Here is a 23,516-nt window from a genome sequence, read left to right as displayed (position 1 = left end):
ACTTCAAAGGCATCTGAGTCACATTTTTGTACGAGTCTCCTAGGCAAATACACTTGACACGATTTGAACAGACACAAGCTTCCACTTCGCCCAAAATGTAGAAAACATAGTGGAGAATAACCAGGGATGTCCACTGACACAACATTATGATTATTTTACGTCAACTAAATCACTTAACACTTTTAAATGACAAACATGATTGAAGACTTTGGAACTTTAAAAAGTGAAATTAGTAGGTATTGGTTTCCATACAATCCAATATGACATACAAATTACCTACATAGATGTGAACGAATTAATTTTATCTACTAATTTTATTGCCTTGCAAATTATTCTAAAGGATACGTACAGCAGGTGCTTCAAAGGATATCTACTTATATTTTACTTTACTTTAAGGGTTTTACATTTACTTTAAGGGTTCAACGAGTACCTACAATTAAAAAATAGAAAGTAAAAAAAAAAGTAGTTACCAGAAGGGTGTTTACAAGTGCTTCAAAGGGAATATTTACAAATTACTTCAAAGGGTGCCTACTTAGGTACAAATTACTTCAAAGGTTATATTATGAATAGTTCAAAGAGTAATAATTGTAATAAAGGGAATGTTTACAAATTACTTCAAAGGGTGCCTACGTAGGTAGCTAGGTAGGTACCTACATAATCGGGAGCCTAAGTATGTAGGTATGTAACAAGTAACATTTGTAACAATCATGTTATGAGAAAATGATAAAAGGTAATAAGTAATAATAGACTCTTGAGTGGAAGGTAACCACTAGGCGAAGTTAACACCGAAGAAGTCTTCAACCACCAATCCCTTAGAGCTCCATTAGTATTTAATAAATGAAAAATTCTAAATTATTATTTATTTATTATTATTATTTTTTTAGCCTAGTTATGTTGGAAGGTAGAGTGCGTCTGCCTTGGGTTGCGGGTTCAATTCCCGTCCGATGCGATTTTATCTTTAACATCAGATTATTATTATGTTAAGGCGGTCTCTTCCTGATCCCTTATGTGCGGCGTACATTTTAGTTTAGAACTATTGCACTGCCCCGTTAACATCAGATAAAGTTCGTTCTCGGAACGGTTGGCTTTCTCCTATCCTGTATTCCTTCTCTCTTCGCTTTCGGGACGATAATACCCTAGCAGTTGCAGTTCCCTCTATCAAACCTCTTCATCAAACCAACAAAGTTGGCTGGTTACGTTGGAATTGGTTGGTACGCGGGTGACCATCTGGGCTATCACGAAAAGCTATCCGAGGCCGGAAATTGGTAGAACTATTGCACTGCCCCGTTAACATCAGATAAAGTTCGTTCTCGGAACGGTTGGCTTTCTCCTATCCTGTATTCCTTCTCTCTTCACTTTCGGGACGATAAGACCTTAGCAGTTGCAGTTCCCTCTATCAAACCTCTTCATCAAACCAACAAAGTTGGCTGGTTACGTTGGAATTGGTTGGTACCCGGGTGACCATCTGGGCTATCACGAAAAGCTATCCGAGGCCGGAAATTGGGTCAGAAAATTTACTTATCTCTTAGATTTTGGGACTATGAGACCTTGGGTTTCCCGAACTTTTTTTTTATTATTTACAAACGGCTAGTAAAGGTTATTTGAGAACTTACAGAATTTTCAGCGATGTCAAGTGTTTGAGTAGGTTTGGAGAGACGAGAGTCAGGAGAGGGGCATTCACAATGGAAATGGTTCGAATCTTGCTGAAATCTTCAAACGTGTTCTCATCTATCTGACGTAGGCTTCTCACGTTGGTGAGATAGCTGGAAAAAGGAAATAATAAGAGGTATTGGAGAGACGAGAGTCAGGAGAGGGGCATTCACAATGGAAATGGTTCGAATCTTGCTGAAATCTTCAAACGTGTTCTCATCTATCTGGCGTAGGCTTCTCACGTTGGTGAGATAGCTGGAAAAAGGAAATAATAAGAGGTACACATTATTATTTATTCTTTCCTCGCCTGCTCTCATTTATTTGAGAAGAAGTTTTATTATTATTTAATTTCGGTAATAATAATGCCACCACTGGTCTCTACTCTAGAAAAGTAGCTACTCAACTGTCCGTAGAAAGTTACACCTTGAAGTCCAAGCACAGAGCCGATCTTCCACCCTGTTGGGAATCGAACCCGGGACCTCAGACGTGAGAGTCTTTGGTGTGATACTAGGTCACCAGAGGAGCTCTTCCTCCCGACCAGTCATGATACACAGATTAGCATGGAAGTGTTAACTAATTAGTACCTATCCAGAATGATATACTAATTTAGTCCAAGCATATAAATACTTGCCTCGGTAGCTTAGTGTTCATTCTGCTCGTTTGGTATACAGGAGGACATAGGTTCGAGCCCAGTCGAAGTAGATATTTTTTTCCAATTCATACAGGGTGTCCCAGACTTTATGCTTAAATAGTTTATCTCGGAGCTTGTTTGAAACACGTTTATTTTGCTACGGATATTTTGGCAATATCGCGATTCGCAAAAAGGCTCCGAGAAAAACGAGGTAACCATACTCGTACATTCAGGGACACCCTGTATAAGCATTTGACTTAAGGGTTAGGTGGTAGAAATACATTGGATTATTGCATTGCCCAGTGGTTACCTTCCACTGATTTGTGGTGGTAGCGGAAGCATTAGGTGGTAGAGAACGCCTCCGGCGTCAACCTCGCCTAGTGGTTACCTTCCACTCAAGAGTCTTTTATTATTATTTTGCGATCTGATAAGGACAGAAAATACACTTTGATCTTAGCCAAAAGGCCGAGAAGCGACTGAAGATTAAGTTGAGAACAACCTCAGTGGCTTTTTTTTTTTTTTTTTTTTTTTTTTGCCGTCTATTCGAGAGAAGTTATAAATTAAACATCTAAAACTTAACAAACTAAATAGGAAGCAAGATAAGAAGTTAAGACTTAAATATTACACCCGTATTCTACCATCACCATTTTGTATGAAGCTCTGTGGATGTCATTCCCATACCATTACGTATGTACTTAATTTGTTTATGTTTTTCTTACTTTTTTTTTTATAATTATGTAACTTAACAAAATAAAGAGGTGCTCGACATGATGAGGAGCAGGTCTGCCTTGGGGAAGTCAACATCCACCCTATGGAAATACAATTCTACTTACTTGTCCACCAGAGAGCAGAAGAGTTGCACCACCAGTGATGTTCCCATGATGAGCAGCAGGTCTGCCTTGGGGAAGTCAACATCCACCCTATGGAAATACCATTCTACTTACTTGTCCACCAGAGAGCAGAAGGGTTGCACCACCAGTGATGTCCCCATGATGAGCAGTCACAAAGGTCGTTCCCTGCCCAATACACTACGTACTAAATTTTATGACTTGACTTGGACTCGAACCACCAAACTCCAGATTCAAAGTCTCCCATGTTAACCACTAAACCACTGAGGTTTCTATGTTTATTGAACACATACCAAGTAGTCATGATACACAGATTAGCATGGAAGTGTTAACTAATTAGTACCTATCCAGAATGATATACTAATTTAGTCCAAGCATATAAATACTCGCCTCGGTAGCTTAGTCACTTAGTGGTCATTCTGCTCGTTTGGTATACAGGAGGACATAGGTTTGAGCCCAGCCGAAGTAGGAAATTTTTTTCTAACTTATTTGTATAGGCATTGGACCTAAAGGTTAGGTGAAAGAAACTGCATTGGGCTAGTAACTTCCTTAGTTGTTACCTTCTACTCAAAAGTTGATCCTAACCGAAATAATAATAAAAATCCAGCAATTTTTAAACGAAACCTTTACAAAATATCCTTCTGAAAATAACATTTTTAAAGGTTTATGTCGTTACTGGGTCTCGAACCCCAAGGGATTATTCTAGTCTAGGTATAGGTATTTAAATGGAATAAAAATTGATAGAGAGCTGAGGTTTAAATGGTCTATGTATGCCGTCTATTCAAATCAAATCTCAGCAATTTTTAAACGAAACCTTTACAAAATATCCTTCTGAAAATAACATTTTTAAAGGTTTATGTCGTTACTGGGTCTCGAACCCCAGCCCCCAAGGGATTATTCTAGTCTAGGTATTTATTTATTTGTTTACACGCTAAGCAGCAAGGCCATGTGTGAATCTAGGTATTTAAATTGAATAAAAATTAATAGAGAGGTGAGGTTTAAATGGTCTATGTATGCCGTCTATTCGAATCAAATCTCGAATTCTTTGTGGTAAAGCAGAGCTTTTTCACAACTTTTGTGGATATCACAACATTACCAAGTGCCTCCCTTGGAATCAATTTCCATTATCTTTTTACGCTGGTAATGCCGTCTACTTTGTTAATCGTCCGGTACAAGATTAAAGTAGCTACTCAATCGTCCTCACGAGGCTGAGTGCACCCCGATCTCCAAGCACAGAGCCGAAAAAACTTCGGCCCCGCCGGGAATCGAACTCGGGCCTCCTGCGTGCAAGCCTAGTGTGATACCCATTCGGCCAGGGAGGTTGCCTTCTATTCGAGAGTAGTTATAAATTAAACATCTAAAACTTAACAAACTAAATATGAAGGAAGATTAAATGTTACACCCGTATTCTACCATCACCATTTTGTATGATGATTTTTGATCTCATCTCTAGGGGGATTAATCGCTTCCCTCTACCTGCTTGATGCTCTATGCGCTATGCGCCACTCTTTTTTTAGCGCCATAGTCAGGTCTCCAATCTGAGCGCAAAGCAATGCGCTAGGCCAAGTTCCAGCAAGCGCATTCTTCATCTTTGGCACAATTTGGCGTCTCCTCACAGGGGCATCTCACAACTTATGGGAACTCTTTTCGCTCTCTCCCATCTCCCCGGCAGGGACATCGAGTTTGCTTTCACTTGCCTACTTACAAATTACTTCAAAGGTTACATTATGAATAGTTCAAAGAGTAATAAAGGGAATGTTTACAAATTACTTCAAAGGGTGCTTACTTACAAATTACTTCAAAGGTTATATTATGAATAGTTCAAAGAGTAATTACAAAATACTTCAAATGGTACCTGTGCTTTCACTCAGTCTTTCCTCCTTTTCTTCACACGCTTTCTCTCCTTCACTTGGTCTTTTCTCAACTTTATCTTCAGTCTTTTCAGTTAACTTTTCTGTGTCTTGAGTTTCTCCAACATTATTTCCTCCGTCATGGGCTTCTCCTGGGTTTTTATTTGCATTTCCTTCGCTTATTTTCGTTTCTTTTCTCTCGTCTTCTAGTATGTGGTCAATGTCTCAAATAAAAATTGAGGATAAAATTCCATGCCTTGGCTGGGATCGAACCCGCGCCCTCGTGTTTACCAGGCAAGCGTCTTGACCACTACGTCACCGAGGCATGATCATGAACTGAGAACAGTTTTGCGTTGATTTTCAAGGAACTTTCTTATCTCTCATTGAAAAATTGCGGGATTATTTTTAGAATCTTATACTTTTTTCATTGTACGAGTCTCCTAGGCAAATACACTTGACACGATTTGAACAGACACAAGCTTCCACTTCGCCCAAAATGTAGAAAACATAGTGGAGAATAACCAGGGATGTCCACTGACACAACATTATGATTATTTTACGTCAACTAAATCACTTAACACTTTTAAATGACAAACATGATTGAAGACTTTGGAACTTTAAAAAGTGAAATTAGTAGGTATTGGTTTCCATACAATCCAATATGACATACAAATTACCTACTACATATTATCATTTGGTATTTTCAGAAAAGGTTATTTTTCAAATTTAATATGTAGGTAGGATGAGCTCTTTTCAAAACTTTTTTTAACAAATTAACAAAAGCTGACGAGCAATTTAAAAATAAATCATATCATATCTTTTTTTTTATTTTTTAGAAAAACTACTTTTTTTAATCATATATTAAATCACAAAAAGTTATGTTAAATATTCTTGTAGGTAATCGCGAAAAGTTAAAAAGACCGGACCAATAAAATTTCTCAGCAAGAAAATAAATAAATGGTCTGGTTAGGTAATCAATAAACGCTATAAATTTCCAGACACGAACCAAACACCTTTTCAAAAGAAACTGAGAAATATGTTCATAAAGAACAGGAAGAGCATATTCGCCCAAAATGTAGAAAACATAGTGGAGAATAACCAGGGATGTCCACTGACACAACATTATGATTATTTTACGTCAACTAAATCACCTCTAACACTTTCAAATGACAAACATGATTGAAGACTTTGGAACTTTAAAACTTCGTAAAGGTTCAGAAAAAAGTGAAATTATAGTAGGTAGGTATTGGTTTCCATACAATCCAATATGACATACAAATTACCTACTACATATTATCATTTGCTATTTTCAGAAAAGGTTATTTTTTAAATTTAATATGTAGGTAGGATGAGCTCTTTTCAAAACTTTTTTTTTTTTACAAATTAACAAAAGCTGACGAGCAATTTCAAAATAAATCTTTTTTTTCTAAGAAAAAAATACTTTTTTTTAATCATATATTGAATCACAAAAAAAGTTATGTTAAATATTCTTGTAATCGCGAAAAGTTAAAAAGACCGGACCAATAAAATTTCTCAGCAAGAAAATAAATAAATGGTCTGGTTAAGGTAATCAATAAACGCTATCAATTTTCAGACACGAACCAAACACCTTTTCAAAAGAAACTGAGAAATATGTTCATAAAGAACAGGAAGAGCATTAGGTACGTACTACGTAGGTACATAATTTATTATAACTAGGTAGGTACATAATATAATTTCGAAAATAATAAATACCGACTGCATAACTACTAACTATTCAAAACAAAAGACAACAGTATTTACGCACGCCGCACGAGGTACACAAACGTATCAGCATAAAAAAAAAAAATCCACTCAATTAAAAAAATCGAGCGATTTATACCCGGAATTGATTGACACGAAAAAGTGACAGATCTCAGCCCTCCTGTTGTAATAATAATATTTTAAACAGATTCAAATGAGAACCACTTGAAACCGACGAAAATAATCATAGACGTACGTAATAGGTACCTACTACATAGACATTATGCACATGTACATACCAAATTTAAATTGTCGTACTTTAACTATATACCTGAGATGTTTTTTTGAACATTGAAAAAAAAAGCCTCTAAAGCCTGGTACATACGTTGCGTAGTCACACAGTTCATCACCTAAGCGTCAGAGTGGGCTTTTTGAGTATGATCATACCGATTTAGCACAGAATTAATGTACGTATCGTATCACCGATTGTAAGAAGATCGAAAAACCAAACTAAATCGCCTTTCATTGAAGGCCAATAAATGGATGGGTGACCTGCCTCGGTGGTGTAGTAGTGGTCAAGGCGCTCGCCTGGTCAACAAGAGGGCGTGGGTTCAATCCCTGCCGAGGTATGGAATTTTATCCTCATATAATTTGAGAATTTGACCACAATAATAGTAGTAGCCTACTGCTGGAGTAAAAGGACTTTTCAGTCCTATGCGAGCAGTATAAATAAGCACTATTATTATTATTTCATTACAATTCTTCGTTACGTGTGTACCAAGCTTTAGAGAGAAAAACAAATCATACAGAATAAATGAGCTCAGTTTCATTAACACATTTGCAGTTCCTACTGCTGGGAGCTAGGTATACGTAACGTTTATTTTGCCATTATTGATATAAGAGCTGGAATAGACAGAGTAAACATGGCTTTTTCAAGATGACTGAGGTTGGTTTGTTGTTGTTTGCGTAGGTGTTGGGCGTGCATTGTGATCTTGAATCAGCTGTTCAGTAGCCTACGCGAAAAAGCCTACGAGTGAGGCGAAACTCGAGTCGGTGTAAATAATAATCCCCAACTAAGAACCCTAGTCAACTATAAAATAAGGTAAGCCATTATCTAATTTGGGTGTCTAATATGAATCTAATTAATAATAATAATATTAAGAGGTACACATTATTTTTCTTTTCTTGCCTCCTCTCATTAATTTGAGACTTTGACTACATAATAATGTAAGTCTTCCCGATTTTGAAAATTTGGACCGATTGCAATACTTTCATTACTAGTATAGCTCCGCTATACTGTAGTAATAGAAAGTAAAAAAATCATACAGAATAAAGGAGCTCAGTTTCATTAACACATTTGCAGTACCTATTGCCTGGGAGCTAGATATACGTAACGTTTATTTTGCCATTATTGATACAAGAGCTGGAATAGACAGAGTAAACACCACTAAACCTACAGGTATACAGGGTGTCAAAACTAACCATAGTCCTACAAGGTGTAAGCTAGAGTCTTTTCTTTTAAGAGGTTTGTTAGAGGGAACTGTAACTGCTAGTGTTTTATCGTCCCGAAATTAAAGAAAGAAGGAAGACAGGATAGGAGAAAGCCAGCCGATCCGAGGTACGAACCTTATCCCTTCAGGATAAAATCTGCCCCGGGCGGGAATCGATCCCGCGGCCTAGCGCTTACAAGGCAGACGCGCTACCAACCAAGCTAACTAGGCTGGAACTCTAGTCCTATATTATTATCCGGAGGTTTTCCAGATTTCCTTGATTTATTATTTTTGGGAGTAATAGCGCGACCACACTTGCTGCCACGGGCCATTTCCAGATGGATCACTAAATCTACAAGGTGTAAGGTATATACGTAACTATAGTCCTATTATATTATCCGGAGGTTTTCCAGATTTCCACGTTTTTCCTTTTTGGGTGTAATAGCGCTACCACACTTGCTGCCAAGGGCCACTTTTGTATTTTCAATGGTTATCTGACAGAGGGGCTTCTGAGTGAAATTTTTCCATTTGTTTGATGAAAAAATTCCAAAAATTAAAAAGCACAAGATGCATAAGCGCTTATCACAAATGTCGTTCCCTGCCCAATACACTACGTACTAAATTTTATGACTTGACTTGGACTCGAACCACCAAACTCCAGATTCAAAGTCCCCCATGTTAACCACTAAACCACTGAGGTTTCTATGTTTATTGAACACATACCAAGTACAAGTAGTCATGATACACAGATTAGCATGGAAGTGTGAACTAATTAGTACCTATCCAGAATGATATACTAATTTAGTCCAAGCATATAAATACTCGCCTCGGTAGCTTAGTGGTCATTCTGCTCGTTTGGTATACAGGAGGACATAGGTTTGAGCCCAGCCGAGGTAGGAAATTTTTTTCTAACTTATTTGTATAGGCATTGGACCTAAAGGTTAGGTGAAAGAAACTGCATTGGGCTAGTAACTTCCTTAGTTGTTACCTTCTACTCAAAAGTTGATCCTAACCGAAATAATAATAAAAATCCAGCAATTTTTAAACGAAACCTTTACAAAATATCCTTCTGAAAATAACATTTTTAAAGGTTTATGTCGTTACTGGGTCTCGAACCCCAGCCCCCAAGGGATTATTCTAGTCTAGGTATTTATTTATTTGTTTACACGCTAAGCAGCAAGGCCATGTGTGAATCTAGGTATTTAAATTGAATAAAAATTAATAGAGAGGTGAGGTTTAAATGGTCTATGTATGCCGTCTATTCGAATCAAATCTCGAATTCTTTGTGGTAAAGCAGAGCTTTTTCACAACTTTTGTGGATATCACAACATTACCAAGTGCCTCCCTTGGAATCAATTTCCATTATCTTTTTACGCTGGTAATGCCGTCTACTTTGTTAATCGTCCGCTACTCGATTAAAGTAGCTACTCAATTGTCCTCACGAGGCTGAATGCACCCCGAACTCCAAGCACAGAGCCGAAAAAACTTCGGCCCCACCGGCGGGCCCCTCCCGCGCTCCTTAACAATGAAAAACTTCCCCCCCAGCCTAGCATGTCAGCTAGTTTCTGCCAGCCACTATCACAATCTCCTTCTAGGAACACATCCCGTACGTTGTTCTCATTATCAAATCCCAATCCTTCACTTAATCCCAGTAATCCCATGAGCGGGATCTAACTATAATAATGAATAACTTACCCCCCAGCCTAGCATGTCAGCTAGTTTCTGACAGCCACTATCACAATCTCCTTCTAGGAACACATCCCGTACGTTGTTCTCATTATCAAATCCCAATCCTTCACTTAATCCCAGTAATCCCATGAGCGGGATCTAACTATAATAATGAATAACTTACCCCCCAGCCTAGCATGTCAGCTAGTTTCTGACAGCCACTATCACAATCTCCTTCTAGGAACACATCCCGTACGTTGTTCTCATTATCAAATCCCAATCCTTCACTTAATCCCAGTAATCCCATGAGCGGGATCTAACTATAATAATGAATAACTTACCCCCCAGCCTAGCATGTCAGCTAGTTTCTGACAGCCACTATCACAATCTCCTTCTAGGAACACATCCCGTACGTTGTTCTCATTATCAAATCCCAATCCTTCACTTAATCCCAGTAATCCCATGAGCGGGTTCCGTGATCCCACTCCTACCTTCTCCTTGTTGATGAGGAGTCGAGGGCAATGGGGAGGTGCACTGAGGAGGGAAGGACAGTAAGGGGTTAAATTCGAAATTTTACTGGACAAAAAATACAGAGAAGAAGGTACTTAGGTACCTATGTGCAACGTGCATTTAAAACAAACATAAAAAAACAGTGGAATTTTTCAAAGAGGTTTGATAGAGGGAACTATAACTGCTAAGCGAAGAGAGAAAAATAACATTGAAATCAGCTAGGTAAGGTAGTAAGGGTTAGCTACTCTTATCTCGGTTACCAGTACCCCAACTAAACAGCACTAGTCTACCTCTCTGTATAAAGCTATTCAGTCCCCTAACCAGATTCTCTGTGGCTTTTACCAAATTTCCCTGCTTATGACCGGACCACAAATCGAGTTTAAACTCCCTTTAAGTTTTATTGTGGGTTTAAGCAATCTGACTAGCTAAAATTTTGAATTTTTTGAAAACAACCATAATCGTCCGCTACTCGATTAAAGTAGCTACTCAATTGTCCTCACGAGGCTGAATGCACCCCGAACTCCAAGCACAGAGCCGAAAAAACTTCGGCCCCACCGGGAATCGAACTCAGGCCTCCTGCGTGCAAGCCTAGTGTGATACCCATTCGGCCAAGGAGGTTGCCTTCTATTCGAGAGTAGTTATAAATTAAACATCTAAAACTTAACAAACTAAATACCTATGAAGGAAGATTAAATGTTACACCCGTATTCTACCATCACCATTTTGTATGAAGCTCTGTGGATGTCATTCCCATTCCATTACGTATGTAATTTGTTTTAATGGAACAACTTGTTCTAAGCTGACAGTCTAAACAAAGCACTACTTATACTTATTACGTAAGTACGTCAAAAGAGTTAAACTCCCAATTTAGAGTTTTTGACACTTTAGAATATGTCTCAGTTTAGGACTCTGTATGTTGGTCCATTTTCAGAGGGCTTTCATGCATATGCGTAAGTGCAAAAGTGCCAAAGTGCATTTCATCATGAGACATTAAACAGGCTAAAAATATTTGAGTTTCGTTTATGTTTTTAGTTTGATAACTACAAGTTCGGCCATGCCTTTTCCACAAGTTTGGCCATGCCTCGGGATGAGGATTCCGGAGCGAAGCGACGGAATTCAGCTAGTAATTATATATTAGATAGGTAGAGTATATAGATATGCAAATATAACCTTGTTTAAAATAAGAAGGGGGGGAAGTAAAATATGAATAGAAAATATTCAGATGGGAGAGGGGAGACACTATTTTGGCGCTGGATCAACACAAGAGCAACACATCGAAATATTTGCAATCCAAATACTGAAATTCTTACCTTTCATCCAAGCTATTATATATTAGATAGGTAAAGTATATAGATATGCAAATATAACCTTGTTTAAATTAAGAAGGGGGGGGGGAGTAAAATATGAATAGAAAATATTCAGATGGGAGAGGACACACACTATTTTGGCGCTGGATCAACACAAGAGCAACAAAAAGTAACACATCGAATTATTTGCAATCCAAATACTGAAATTCTTACCTTTCATCCAAGCCACTGAATAGTCCTTCCTACATGTCAAGCAGTGTGAGGTGTGAAACGAGCCATGAGCTTCCACTAGCTTATCATCTGGCAACCCTGCAATCCTTTCCAAATTATCTATGTTCTGAAAGAAAAAAAAAAATCAAATCAAATCTATCAAATTCTTTGTGGTAAAGCAGAGTTCTTTCACAACTTTTGTGGGTATCACAGTATTTTACCTCCTTTGCAATGAATTGCCATATTTCAATAATATAATCTTTTTACACTGGTAATGCCGCCACTGGTCGCTACTCGATTGAAGTCGCTACTCACTTGTCCTCGGGAGGCTGAGTGCACCCCGAACTCCAAGCACAGAGCCGAAAAAACTTTGACCCCGCCGGGAACCGAACCCGGGACCTCCAGACCCTTAATATTAACATCCTAATCGATGCCTCCGTAACTTTGTGAAGGTCCCCATATTGATAGAGAGAGGTTCATGTTTCCTCTCTCTACCTTAATATTGAGGAAAAAATCAACTTCATTTTCCTATTTAAACAGCGTTTTTCCAGTTTAGCAGTAGAAAAAGCTATCTGGACAGATCCGATTTTCAACAGGGGCGGAGTTATGAAGGATTTTCTGTTTTTTAACATTTTTCATACCTTGTCCCCTTAAAACGCCATTATCTCTTAAACCAATAAAGAGAATAAAAAACTCCGGGAATTTTTTTAGCCCGTAGTTTATTCGATCGTGATTAAAGAAAATCAGTACCTATGTACCTACCTAATTTGTTGTCCTCGGCGGGATCGTTCTCACGCGAATACAAGTTCATGAGGAAAAAGCCACGCGGGTCGTGGGATTGGCGGAGCAAGTTCGACTTTCCCTCCAGTTTCGGCGGCCTGTCCGCGAGCGTTGCAGGGTAAGTGGAATTTTTGCCAGCCTAGTTAGCTTGGTTGGTAGCGCGTCTGCATTGAAAGCGCTAGGCCGCGGGTTCGATTCCCGCCCGGGGCGCATTTTTATTGCGAGACCAGGTTACTCAAAGTGTGATAGAAGGACGTTTTTCAAATTCAAAACATTTTACCGCCAAACATTTGCACATGTGAAACATGCCCTCATGTCTTCAAAGAATGGTGCTCAATGCTCATATAGGTCCTGAACTGTATTTGCTAAAAACAAACTGTCTTATCACAGGCCAAAATCAACAATTGACAACAAAAGCAGTAGTGAGACAACTTTTCAAGGTTCAGGATGTAAGCCAAATGATGCGTGCGAAGAAAAACGCACGTCGGAATCACTTCCGCGAATATTCGTTCTGAGAACATAGGAGAAAACATTCGTTCTGAGAACATAGAATATACCGTGTTTATCCTGCCAGAATGAGACTGAAAAGTCCCTTTACTGCCGCAGTCTAAACAAGGTCTCTACTTACTTGTCCACCAGAGAGCAGAAGGGTTGCACCACCAGTGATGTTCCCATGATGAGCAGCAGGTCTGCCTTGGGGAAGTCAACATCCACCCTATGGAAATACCATTCTACTTACTTGTCCACCAGAGAGCAGAAGGGTTGCACCACCAGTGATGTTCCCATGATGAGGAGCAGGTCTGCCTTGGGGAAGTCAACATCCACCCTATGGAAATACCGGGACGGCAGATTCTCACCGAAAAACACAATGTCCGGTTTAACGAGGCCGTTACATTTCTCGCACGTCGGAATCACTTCCGCGAATATTCGTTCTGAGAACATAGGAGAAAACATTCGTTCTGAGAACATAGAATATACCGTGTTTATCTTGCCAGAATGAGACTGAAAAGTCCCTTTACTGCCGCAGTCTAAACAAGGTCTTATAATTATAGGTATATTAGATAGGTCTGAGCGCACTGCTAGGCCAAGTTAGAGTATACAGATATGCAAATATAACCTTGTTTAAATTAAGAAGGGGGGGGGGAGTAAAATATGAATAGAAAATATTCAGATGGGAGAGGGGAGACACTATTTTGGCGCTGGATCAACACAAGAGCAACACATCGAAATATTTGCAATCCAAATACTGAAATTCTTACCTTTCATCCAAGCTACTGAATAGTCCTTCCTACATGTCAAGCAGTGTGAGGTGTGAAACGAGCCATGAGCTTCCACTAGCTTATCATCTGGCAACCCTGCAATCCTTTCCAAATTATCTATGTTCTGAAAAATAAAAATAAATAAATAAAAAAAAATCAAATCAAATCTCTCAAATTCTTTGTGGTAATGCAGAGCTTTTTCACAACTTTTGTGGGTATCACAGTATTTTACCTCCTTTGCAATGAATTGCCATATTTCAATAATATAATCTTTTTACACTGGTAATGCCGCCACTGGTCGCTACTCGATTGAAGTCCGGGAATCGAACCCGAGACCTCCGGTGTGTAAGCCTAATATGTTACAAACTCGGCCACGGAGGTTGTAAAAAAGAAATCAACAAAACTAATGTGAGCTATACAATCTATAGAAACTAAAAATTTTAGGACCGGCCGCAGGCGAAATTTTTGGTTTCATCAATTATTTGCGGTAAAAAAAGAGCTGAAAAAAATCTGCGTTTGCCTGAGATCGAACCCATAACTGCGAATATCGCGAACAAACCGCGGATACTGCGCACAAAACGCGAATACCGCGAACAAAACGCGAATACCGCGAACAATCTTATCTGATTTCTTAACATTTTTCCATCACCTTGTCCACTTAAAACTCTCATATCTTCTTAACCAATAAAGAGAATAAAAAATTGATTGCACCATTGAAAAAGAACACAAAATTTAACTAAAGATCGAGATATCCCCTGTTTTGGTAAAACCCTCCCTCAAACACAACAGAGGCTTGAGTAAAAGGATTCAATTTTTGTACCTCTCTTTAAAAACTACCATTTTTTCAATTCGATTTTTTCTTCAGTGGTTCCACTAAAACCCATTGAATTTTCTCCTGATAGGAAAAGTACCCCTTTTTGTCCTCTCTTTAATTCCATTATCTTGAATTTTCTGAGAATCATTATTTCACCGGAGATATTATCAACGATACAAAGGGAGAAATCCGTCCAATTTCCTACGTTACTATGATAATATCCCTGATAGTATGTCACAACCAGTTTCTTTTCTATCGCCGCGCCGATTTTCCTCCAAAAACATAACACGAACAACAAAACAAACAACAACAACACACCAACAACAGACCAACACAACCACAACGCTACAACACCTCCAACAACAAAATTACTGCAACAGCTTTTTCTACTGGACCGACAACTACACCACCGTTATATTTAGTTTATACATTTCTCATTCCAGGCAAGCCACAGGCGCCGTAGATAACAGGATTTTTGCCTCGACTTAGGTTGCGTGGTGTGTCTAGCTCTGGACGCAATACAGGGGAGATAAATGGAAGCTCAAAGAGGGGAGAGAGGGTGGCCGGCGCCCCCTCGAATCGTCAATTTTTTCGGAGTCTGACAGGTAGAGTGAGAACCTCGTGTGTAAAGGTGGGGGCCTCAGCCACTACCACGTATAGTTGGTGTTATGACTGTTGTTGTTGTTGTGGTGTTGTTAATGGAGGAAAGCAGGCGGTAGGAAATAAGTGCAATCACCATGTAAAGTGATAGGAAATGTTTGTCCACGTTGTTGTTTGGTGTCGTTGTTGTTGTTGTTGTTGTTGTTGTTGTTGTTGTTGTTGTTGTTGTTGTTGTTACTTGTTTTGTTGTTCGTGTTGTTTTTGGAGGAAAATTCGGCGCGGCGATAGAAAGAAACAGGTGGACAGGGAATCATAGTAACGTAGGAAGTTGACGGATTCTCCATTTGTATCGTTAATATCTCCGTAAATAATGATTTCTCAGAAAATTCAAGATAATGGGATTAAAGAGGACAAAAAGGGGTACTTTTCTATTAGGAGAAATTCAATGGGTTTCAGTGGAAACTTGAAGAAAAATCGAATTGAAAAAATGGTAGTTTTTAAAGAGATACAAAAAAATCTTTTTCTCAAGCTTTTGGTTGTGTTTGAGGGAGGGTTTTACCAAAACAGGGAATCTTTTCTTTTAGTAAATTTTGTGTTCTTTTCAATGGTGCAATCAGTTTTTTATTATCTTTATTGGTTCAAGGGATAAAGGCGTTTTAAGGGGACAAGGTATGAAAAATGTTGAAAAACAGAAAATCCTTCATAACTCCGCCCCTGTTGAAAATCGGATCTGTCCAGATAGCTTTTTCTGGTAGCCCTTTAGGTCCTGCATCAACCCTCAAGCGTTGTACAGTCGTTCGCGGGACACCCTGTAGAAAAAAAAGGTATAGTTCTATTCCCCCGATGAACAAAAAATGAAAAACATGTTTTTTAATTCAAAAAGTAAAAAAAAAAAATAGGTAATCCATTTATTTAAAAGACATCTCCACTTGGAGGATCATGTGAGTGATCCAGGTTTTCAACCGTGATTTCTTTATCAGCCACAGTTTTGATGAATGCAGTGCATTTTTTCACTACACAGTTCTTTACCGCGTTCACTAGTCACAAATTTAATTGATGCCATGATTACCAGATGAACTTCAAAACATTACTATTCGAAATCAAGGTTTACATAATTAATATCTTGTTATGAGGGGGAATTGACATACTCTAATTTTAGAAAATATGAGTTGCCCCTTCAAGGTTGCATACTTTTTTATGGACCGAAAATTCTTTTTTTAGGCTTTGAAAAATTCCCTGACTTTTCCAGTCTCCGTGAAATTCCCTGACAATGCCCGGTTTTCCAGTCTGGTAGACACCCTGACTATAGACAAAATATTCCATTAAACCTCTACTGGGTAATAGAAAGTAATAATCGCCTGTGTAAAGTGGCGTAGGAGCAGGTTCTTCTGGTGCAGAAGTTTGAAAAAGTAGTGGCAGGGGGTGATCCATGGCTACCCAAATATTTCATCGGGGGAATAGAACACCGGAAATAGAAACAAATCAAAAATTCGGGGGAATCGACAAACGCCCATGTAAAGTGGCATAGGAAACCTCTACGGGGTAATAGAAAGTAATATTCACCTGTGTAAAGTGGCGCAGGAGCAGGTTCTTCTGGTGCAGAAGTTTGAAAAAGTAGTGGCAGGGGGTGGGTTTGAAAGAGCCCGGATAAACCTCTACTGGGTAATAGAAAGTAATAATCACCTATGTAAAGTGGCATAGGAAACCTCTACGGGGTAATAGAAAGTAATAATCACCTGTGTAAAGTGGCGCAGGAGCAGGTTCTTCTGGTGCAGAAGTTTGAGAAAGTAGTGGCAGGGGGTAGGTTTGAAGGAGCCCCAATAAACCTATACTGGGTAATAGAAAGTAATAATCACCTATGTAAAGTGGCATAGGAAACCTCTACGGGGTAATAGAAAGTAATAATCACCTGTGTAAAGTGGCGCAGGAGCAGGTTCTTCTGGTGCAGAAGTTTGAGAAAGTAGTGGCAGGGGGTGGGTTTGAAAGAGCCCGGATAAAGCTCCTTGGCCAGTGTGTAGAAGGCTTCGGGCCGATGTTTGAAGTAGTCGAGCTCAAAGATGGCCATTGGATGGGGCAGCTTGTATTTCTCCAGGTTGTCGTACAGGCCTGAGCCGGGAGATCGGAAGTCGGGAATACCGGCCGCTGGGAATGTGTCAAGCAGAAGAAAAATAAGCGATTAGAATATTAAAAAAAAAAAAGTTAGAGGGGTCTTATCGTTCCGAAAATCGAAGGAAGAACGATGCCAGCCAGGATAGAAGAAAGAGGAACCCAGCCGTTCCGAGAACGAACATTATTTGTTTAGGATAAAATTCACCCCGGGCGGGAATCAAACCCGCGACCTAGAACTTTACCTGCCAAGCTAACGAGACCGGGTTACTCAAAGTGTGATAGAAGGACGTTTTTCAAATTCAAAACATTTTACCGCCAAACATTTGCACATGTGAAACATGCTCTCATGTCTTCAAAGAATGTGTGCTCAATGCTCATATAGGTCCTGAACTGTATTTGCTAAAAACAAACCGTCTTATCACAGGCCAAAATCAATAATTGACAACAAAAGCAGTAAAAGCAGTAGTGAGACAACTTTTCAAGGTTCAGGATGTACTCGTAAGCTAAATGATGCGTGCGAAGAACAAAGGTCGAGAAACTTACGCTACTATCGAAAACGGTAAAAGTAGAATAGAATAAACAATAGATATCTAACCAGGTCGCAGTGACATAGGGTGTTTATTATAGCCGATGGCCCTACTTATACCAATACCAAACATAAACCCTGTTTATACTGTCAAAATGAGACTGAAAAGTCCCTTTATTCCTGCAGTTGGCCCTACTTATACCAATACCAAACATAAACCCTGTTTATACTGTCAAAATGAGACTGAAAAGTCCCTTTATTCCTGCAGTCTAAAGAAGGTCTTATGTATTTGGTACAGAATATTTTTCAATTTTTAGATAAAAAACCTTGTTTGAGTAAAATAATAAATAAACAAACAATCAAATTGAAATTAAAACACCAAGTGTAATTTTTCGAGTCCTTTCCATACTATTGTTAATAATTTTTTTTTATGACCTAAGTCCTAAAGTGTCTTCCGTTTTAAATATTATAACAAAAGAACTCTTTTATTCACCTATGCCTGTATCAAATGGGTGCCGTCAAAGGTAACCCTTGACGCTGTGTTAACTCTCAGTGGTAAGATTGGCCTTAAGCAGGCTATTTTTTAATTCACAAAGTGTCTTCTCCCCGCCCGTTTGGGAAGTGAGTTAGCTGAGTATGTTGGCCTGGGTACTGGGAGGTATCCTGTGCTCCCTACTAGCCCTGGTTTGGACAGACGATTTCTCCAGTGTGTCGTTCGATGATAAGTACAAATATTTGCCAAAGTCCAAATCCTCGGCGGGATCGTTCTCACGCGAATACAAGTTCATGAGGAAAAAGCCACGCGGGTCGTGGGATTGGCGGAGCAAGTTCGACTTTCCGTCCAGTTTCGGCGGCCTGTCCGCGAGCGTTGCAGGGTAAGTGGAATTTTTACCAAGGAATTTTTGCCAGCTTAGTTAGCTTGGTTGGTAGCGCGTCTGCATTGAAAGCGCTAGGCCGCGGGTTCGATTCCCGCCCGGAGCGGATTTTTATTGTCACCACTCTGGATGTATTTCACTATGGACTCTATGTTAGCATTCTCCAGCTGAAAACAGGCAGAAATAGATAGGTAAGATGGGTGGGCCTGTGCCATAGCATGCTCATCCTATAGTATGTCCCTTATCAGATGGGAGAGAAGAGCTATTATCATGGTCCCCATTTTAGTTGCTGAGTCAATGCAAAAGCAAGAAATAATACTGATTGCAGAAGAAAGAGACTTTTAAAAACATTTTGTAAACATTGTAACAGGTAGTTTTGTTAGGATTAGATTAGGACACGTATATTTTGTGAAAGTTGTCAAGTTGCTTTCAGAAAAACAGCCCTGATATAATGGTCAGAGACAGATTAATTTTTCCAAAATACAGTAACACATGCTTTTTTACAGTTTTATATGTATAGCTGATATTGTTGTTAAAGGAATTTTAATTGTGTTAAGCATAAAAATGCTCATCACAAATATCATTGCATATTTAATTGCAGAAGAAAAAGACTTTTAAAAACATTTTGTAAACATTGTAACAGGTAGTTTTGTTAGGATTAGGACACGTATATTTTGTGAAAGTTTTTAAGTTGCTTTCAGAAAAACAGCCCTGATATAATGGTCAGAAACAGATTGATTTTTCCAAAATACAGTAACACATGCTTTTTTACAGTTTTATATGTATAGCTCATATTATTGTTAAAGGAATTTTAATTGCGTTAAGCATAAAAATGCTCATTGCAAATATCATTACCTATTTAATAAGGCTAAATTTTATTACTTGACTTGGACTTGAACCACCAACCTCCAGATTCAAAGTAATTACTACACCATTGAGGTTGGTATACTGTTGTTAAAAAGCAAATGTTACTGTTCAAAAGTTACTGTAAGTTCAAATGCAAAATACAGGGCATCCTTTGGTGGTAGATTTAATGGTGGGTTTGTTTGATGGTCTTCCTCTTTTTCCACTATCACAGAAGTGAATAAACAAAAGAAAACATTGTAGGAACAGACTGAATTGTGTGCACATGGTATTATCAGCTCTATGAACACATAACTGAAGTCATATGTTTTATAATAAGAGGAGAGAGAGAGAGAGAGAGAGAGAGAAAAAAAAATAAAAAAAAAAATGAAAGAATTAGCAGTGCCATGAGTCATACACCAATGTACCAAAACTAAGTCATTGTATGTAGTTGCACTCCTGGGTTCTATTTTGATTGGACACAACTTTCAAGACATTTCATCAAGGAACTACTTTGAAAAAGTAAACACTTTAGTGAGTGGGCTTCTGCAGGTTGGTGGCACAGTGAACTCCAGAAGTTGGTGGTTTGAGTCCAGGTCAAGTCATACAATGGGGCAGTTGCAATTGGGAAAATATTATTAATAAAAGGTAGATTCCTACGTAAAAAGTTGTGAAAAATCCAAATCTGAGGTCAAAACTCCGAAAAAGTAACTTTAAAAGCTTGGAAAATCAATTTTTAATTGCTATTCTAATGAAAAAGTTCAAAGAGTTGTGACATCAGATTTCATGTCAAAATGTGCAGAAACACTTGCACACAAACAAATGAAGCAGGAGTCATGAATTATGACATCATTGCCTACAGGAGCATATGCCATGACATCAAACTTCACATTTTACCAGTATTTTTCAAATCAATTTATCTCGGTATCTAGAAGTTGTAGAAGAAAAAGAAAAATTCAGTTGGTCATTTTTCCTGCTTTGTGACTTTGAAACATCACCTAAGTAAGCGCAACTGATCTATTCAGATTTGGGCCATGTGGGTAGAGGGAGTTTTAATTGTTTACAAGAGTATAATAAGAAGTCAATCTTTACAATGAACAACAAAAAATTGTGCAGTATTTGTCTCATGAAGATTAAATAGGGGATTTTTTTTAGCGAAGTAGACTTGCTCCCGTTTAGATATTAGGTCAATAAAAGAGTCCAGGATTCAAAATAACTACCTAATACATACTTAGGACCTCCTTTTCCTGTCCCCATGGAGTCTACAATTTTAATTTTTAATTGCTGTTCTAATGAAAAAGTTCAAAGAGTTGTGACATCAGATTTCATGTCAAAATGTGCAGAAACGCTTGCACAGTTGCACACAAACAAATGAAACGAGAGTCATGAATTATGACGTCATCGCCTACAGGAGCATATGCCATGACGTCAAACCTCACATTTTACCAGTATTTTTTAAATCAATTTATCTCAGTATCTAGAAGTCGTAGAAGAAAAAGAAAAATTCCGTTGGTCATTTTTCCTGCTCTATGACTTTGAAACAGAATGATGCCCAAGATCGAGAAAGCTGGAGAAGGTTCTGCTGAAACCTGTCATATGACAGATCTACTATTATATATGATAGAGGGAACTCTAACTGCTAAGGTCTTGTCGTTTAGAAAGCGAATAGAGAAGGGAAGACAGGATAGGAGAAAGCCAGCCGTTCCGAGAACGAACATTATCCGTTTAGGATAAAAACTTTGAAACATCACCTAAGTAAGCGCAACTGATCTATTCAGATTTGGGCCATGTGGGTAGATGGAGTTTTAATTGTTTACAAGAGTATAATAAGAAGTCAATCTTTACAATGAACAACAAAAAATTGTGCAAGTATTTGTCTCGTGAAGATTAAATAGGGGATTTTTTTAGCAAAGTAGACTTGCTCCCGTTTAGATATTAGGTCAATAAAAGAGTCCAGGATTCAAAATAACTAATACGTACTTAGGACCTCCCTTTCCTGTCCCCATGGAGTCTACAATTTAGGTAGATGGAGTTTTAATTGTTTACAAGAGTATAATAAGAAGTCAATCTTTACAATGAACAACAAAAAATTGTGCAAGTATTTGTCTCATGAAGATTAAATGGGGATTTTTTTAGTGAAGTAGACTTGCTCCCGTTTAGATATTAGGTCAATAAAAGAGTCCAGGATTCAAAATAACTACCTGATACATACTTAGGACCTCCCTTTCCTGTCCCCATGGAGTCTACAATTTTGTTGTTCATTGTACAGATTAACTCTTTTGAGTACAAAGTTACCTTTGGAGGTACGGCTGGGACTGACTCACTTTTAGAAAGTCCCAGTTTGTCTTGGAAGTATTTGCGTAGTGCCTCGAGATCAAAGTCCATGTTGCTTGATGACCCACTGGCACCTTCATTGCGATCTGAAATCAAATCCATGTTAATGTGGAAGAGGAAGATTTTACCATGCATGGGATTGATAAAAGTATGTTACCTACATGGGGGGTTTGCAGTTTTCAAAGTCCATGTTGCTTGATGACCCACTGGCACCTTCATTGCGATCTGAAATCAAATCCATGTTAATGTGGAAGAGGAAGATTTTACTATGCATGGGATTGATAAAAGTATAATAGTCGAGATCAAAGTCCATGTTGCTTGATGACCCACTGGCACCTTCATTGCGATCTGAAATCAAATCCATGTTAATGTGGAAGAGGAAGACTTTACCATGCATGGGATTGATAAAAGTATGTTACCTACATGGGGAGTTTGCAGTTCAATATTTTAGCTAAATCCCCCTTATTTTCTTTCATCTACCACTGAGAGAGGTTAAAGGCTTTGCAATGATAACACATCAAAACAGTGAATAGAGTTCATTGGATCAAAATAGTAATGTTCTTATACTTGACTATTATTTATACTGCTCGCATAGGACTGAAAAGTCCCTTTACTCCAGCAGTAGGCTACTACCATTATTGTGTCAAATTCTCAAATTATATTGAGGATAAAATTCCATACCTCGGCTGGGATTGAAACCACGCCCTCCTGTTTACCAGGCAAGCGCCTTGACCACTACACCACCGAGGTAGGTTTGTTGTTGTTGGTATGTTACCTACATGGGGGGTTTGCAGTTTAATATTTTAGCTAAATCCTCCTTATTTTCTTTCATCTACCAATGAGAGAGGTTAAAGGCTTTGCAATGATAATACATCAAAACAGTGAATAGAGTTCATTGGATCAAAATAGTAATGTTTGTATACTTGACTAGGTATTTACATAGGAACATAGGTATCCTGTTTGTACCTACACATACATTTACTTATCCTGTACCCCAACACGTACCCCCAACCTACACTACCTGCCTCGGTGGTATAGTGGTCAAGGCACTCGCCTGATAGCTAAATCCCCCTTATTTTCTTTCATCTACCACTGAGAGAGGTTAAAGGCTTTGCAATGATAACACATCAAAACAGTGAATAGAGTACATTGGATCAAAATAGTAATGTTTGTATACTTGACTAGGTATTTACATATCCTGTTTGTACCTACACATACATTTACTTACTTATCCTGTACCCCAACACATACCTACCCCAACCTACACATACATTTACTTATCCTGTAATACTTACTTGAGTTATCCATACCATAGAACTTTTCTTTATTTGGGGATTTGGCCGTTATCAGTATCACCTTATCAGTTATCAGTAAACTAGGTAGGTACTAGATAAACAAGTTATCAAGAAATACTTAATTACTTATTACAGTTATTACTTAAAAACTTAAATGAATTTGTTTTTTAAATAGGAAAATAGGTAGGTACCTAA

The 23,516-nt window shown here is 38.4% G+C and overlaps 1 protein-coding gene and 1 long non-coding RNA gene across 2 annotated transcripts; both read right to left on the bottom strand.

Annotated features, from left to right (window-relative positions):
- Positions 1-3,292: 3,292 nt before the first annotated feature.
- Positions 3,293-4,817, bottom strand: LOC113467715. Its single transcript, XR_003391685.1, has 2 exons — positions 3,944-4,817; positions 3,293-3,753 (listed from the first exon to the last, which is right to left on the bottom strand). It is a non-coding gene; the product is annotated as an uncharacterized LOC113467715 (long non-coding RNA).
- A 5,362-nt stretch (positions 4,818-10,179) lies between these two features.
- Positions 10,180-23,448, bottom strand: LOC103509822 (NAD-dependent protein deacetylase sirtuin-2-like). The gene is made up of 7 exons (XM_026824058.1): positions 23,322-23,448; positions 21,988-22,112; positions 18,948-19,016; positions 17,249-17,497; positions 13,926-14,049; positions 13,406-13,598; positions 10,180-10,393 (listed from the first exon to the last, which is right to left on the bottom strand). The coding sequence occupies exons 1-7, from the start codon at positions 23,332-23,334 to the stop codon at positions 10,180-10,182; spliced, it is 987 nt and encodes a 328-aa protein (XP_026679859.1). The 5' UTR covers positions 23,335-23,448.
- Between the last annotated feature and the right edge of the window lie 68 nt (positions 23,449-23,516).

This window comes from Diaphorina citri, unplaced genomic scaffold (genome assembly GCF_000475195.1).
Source record: "Diaphorina citri unplaced genomic scaffold, Diaci psyllid genome assembly version 1.1 scaffold533, whole genome shotgun sequence".
NCBI lineage: Eukaryota > Metazoa > Arthropoda > Insecta > Hemiptera > Psyllidae > Diaphorina > Diaphorina citri.
This window is presented reverse-complemented; position numbering and strand designations above follow the sequence as displayed.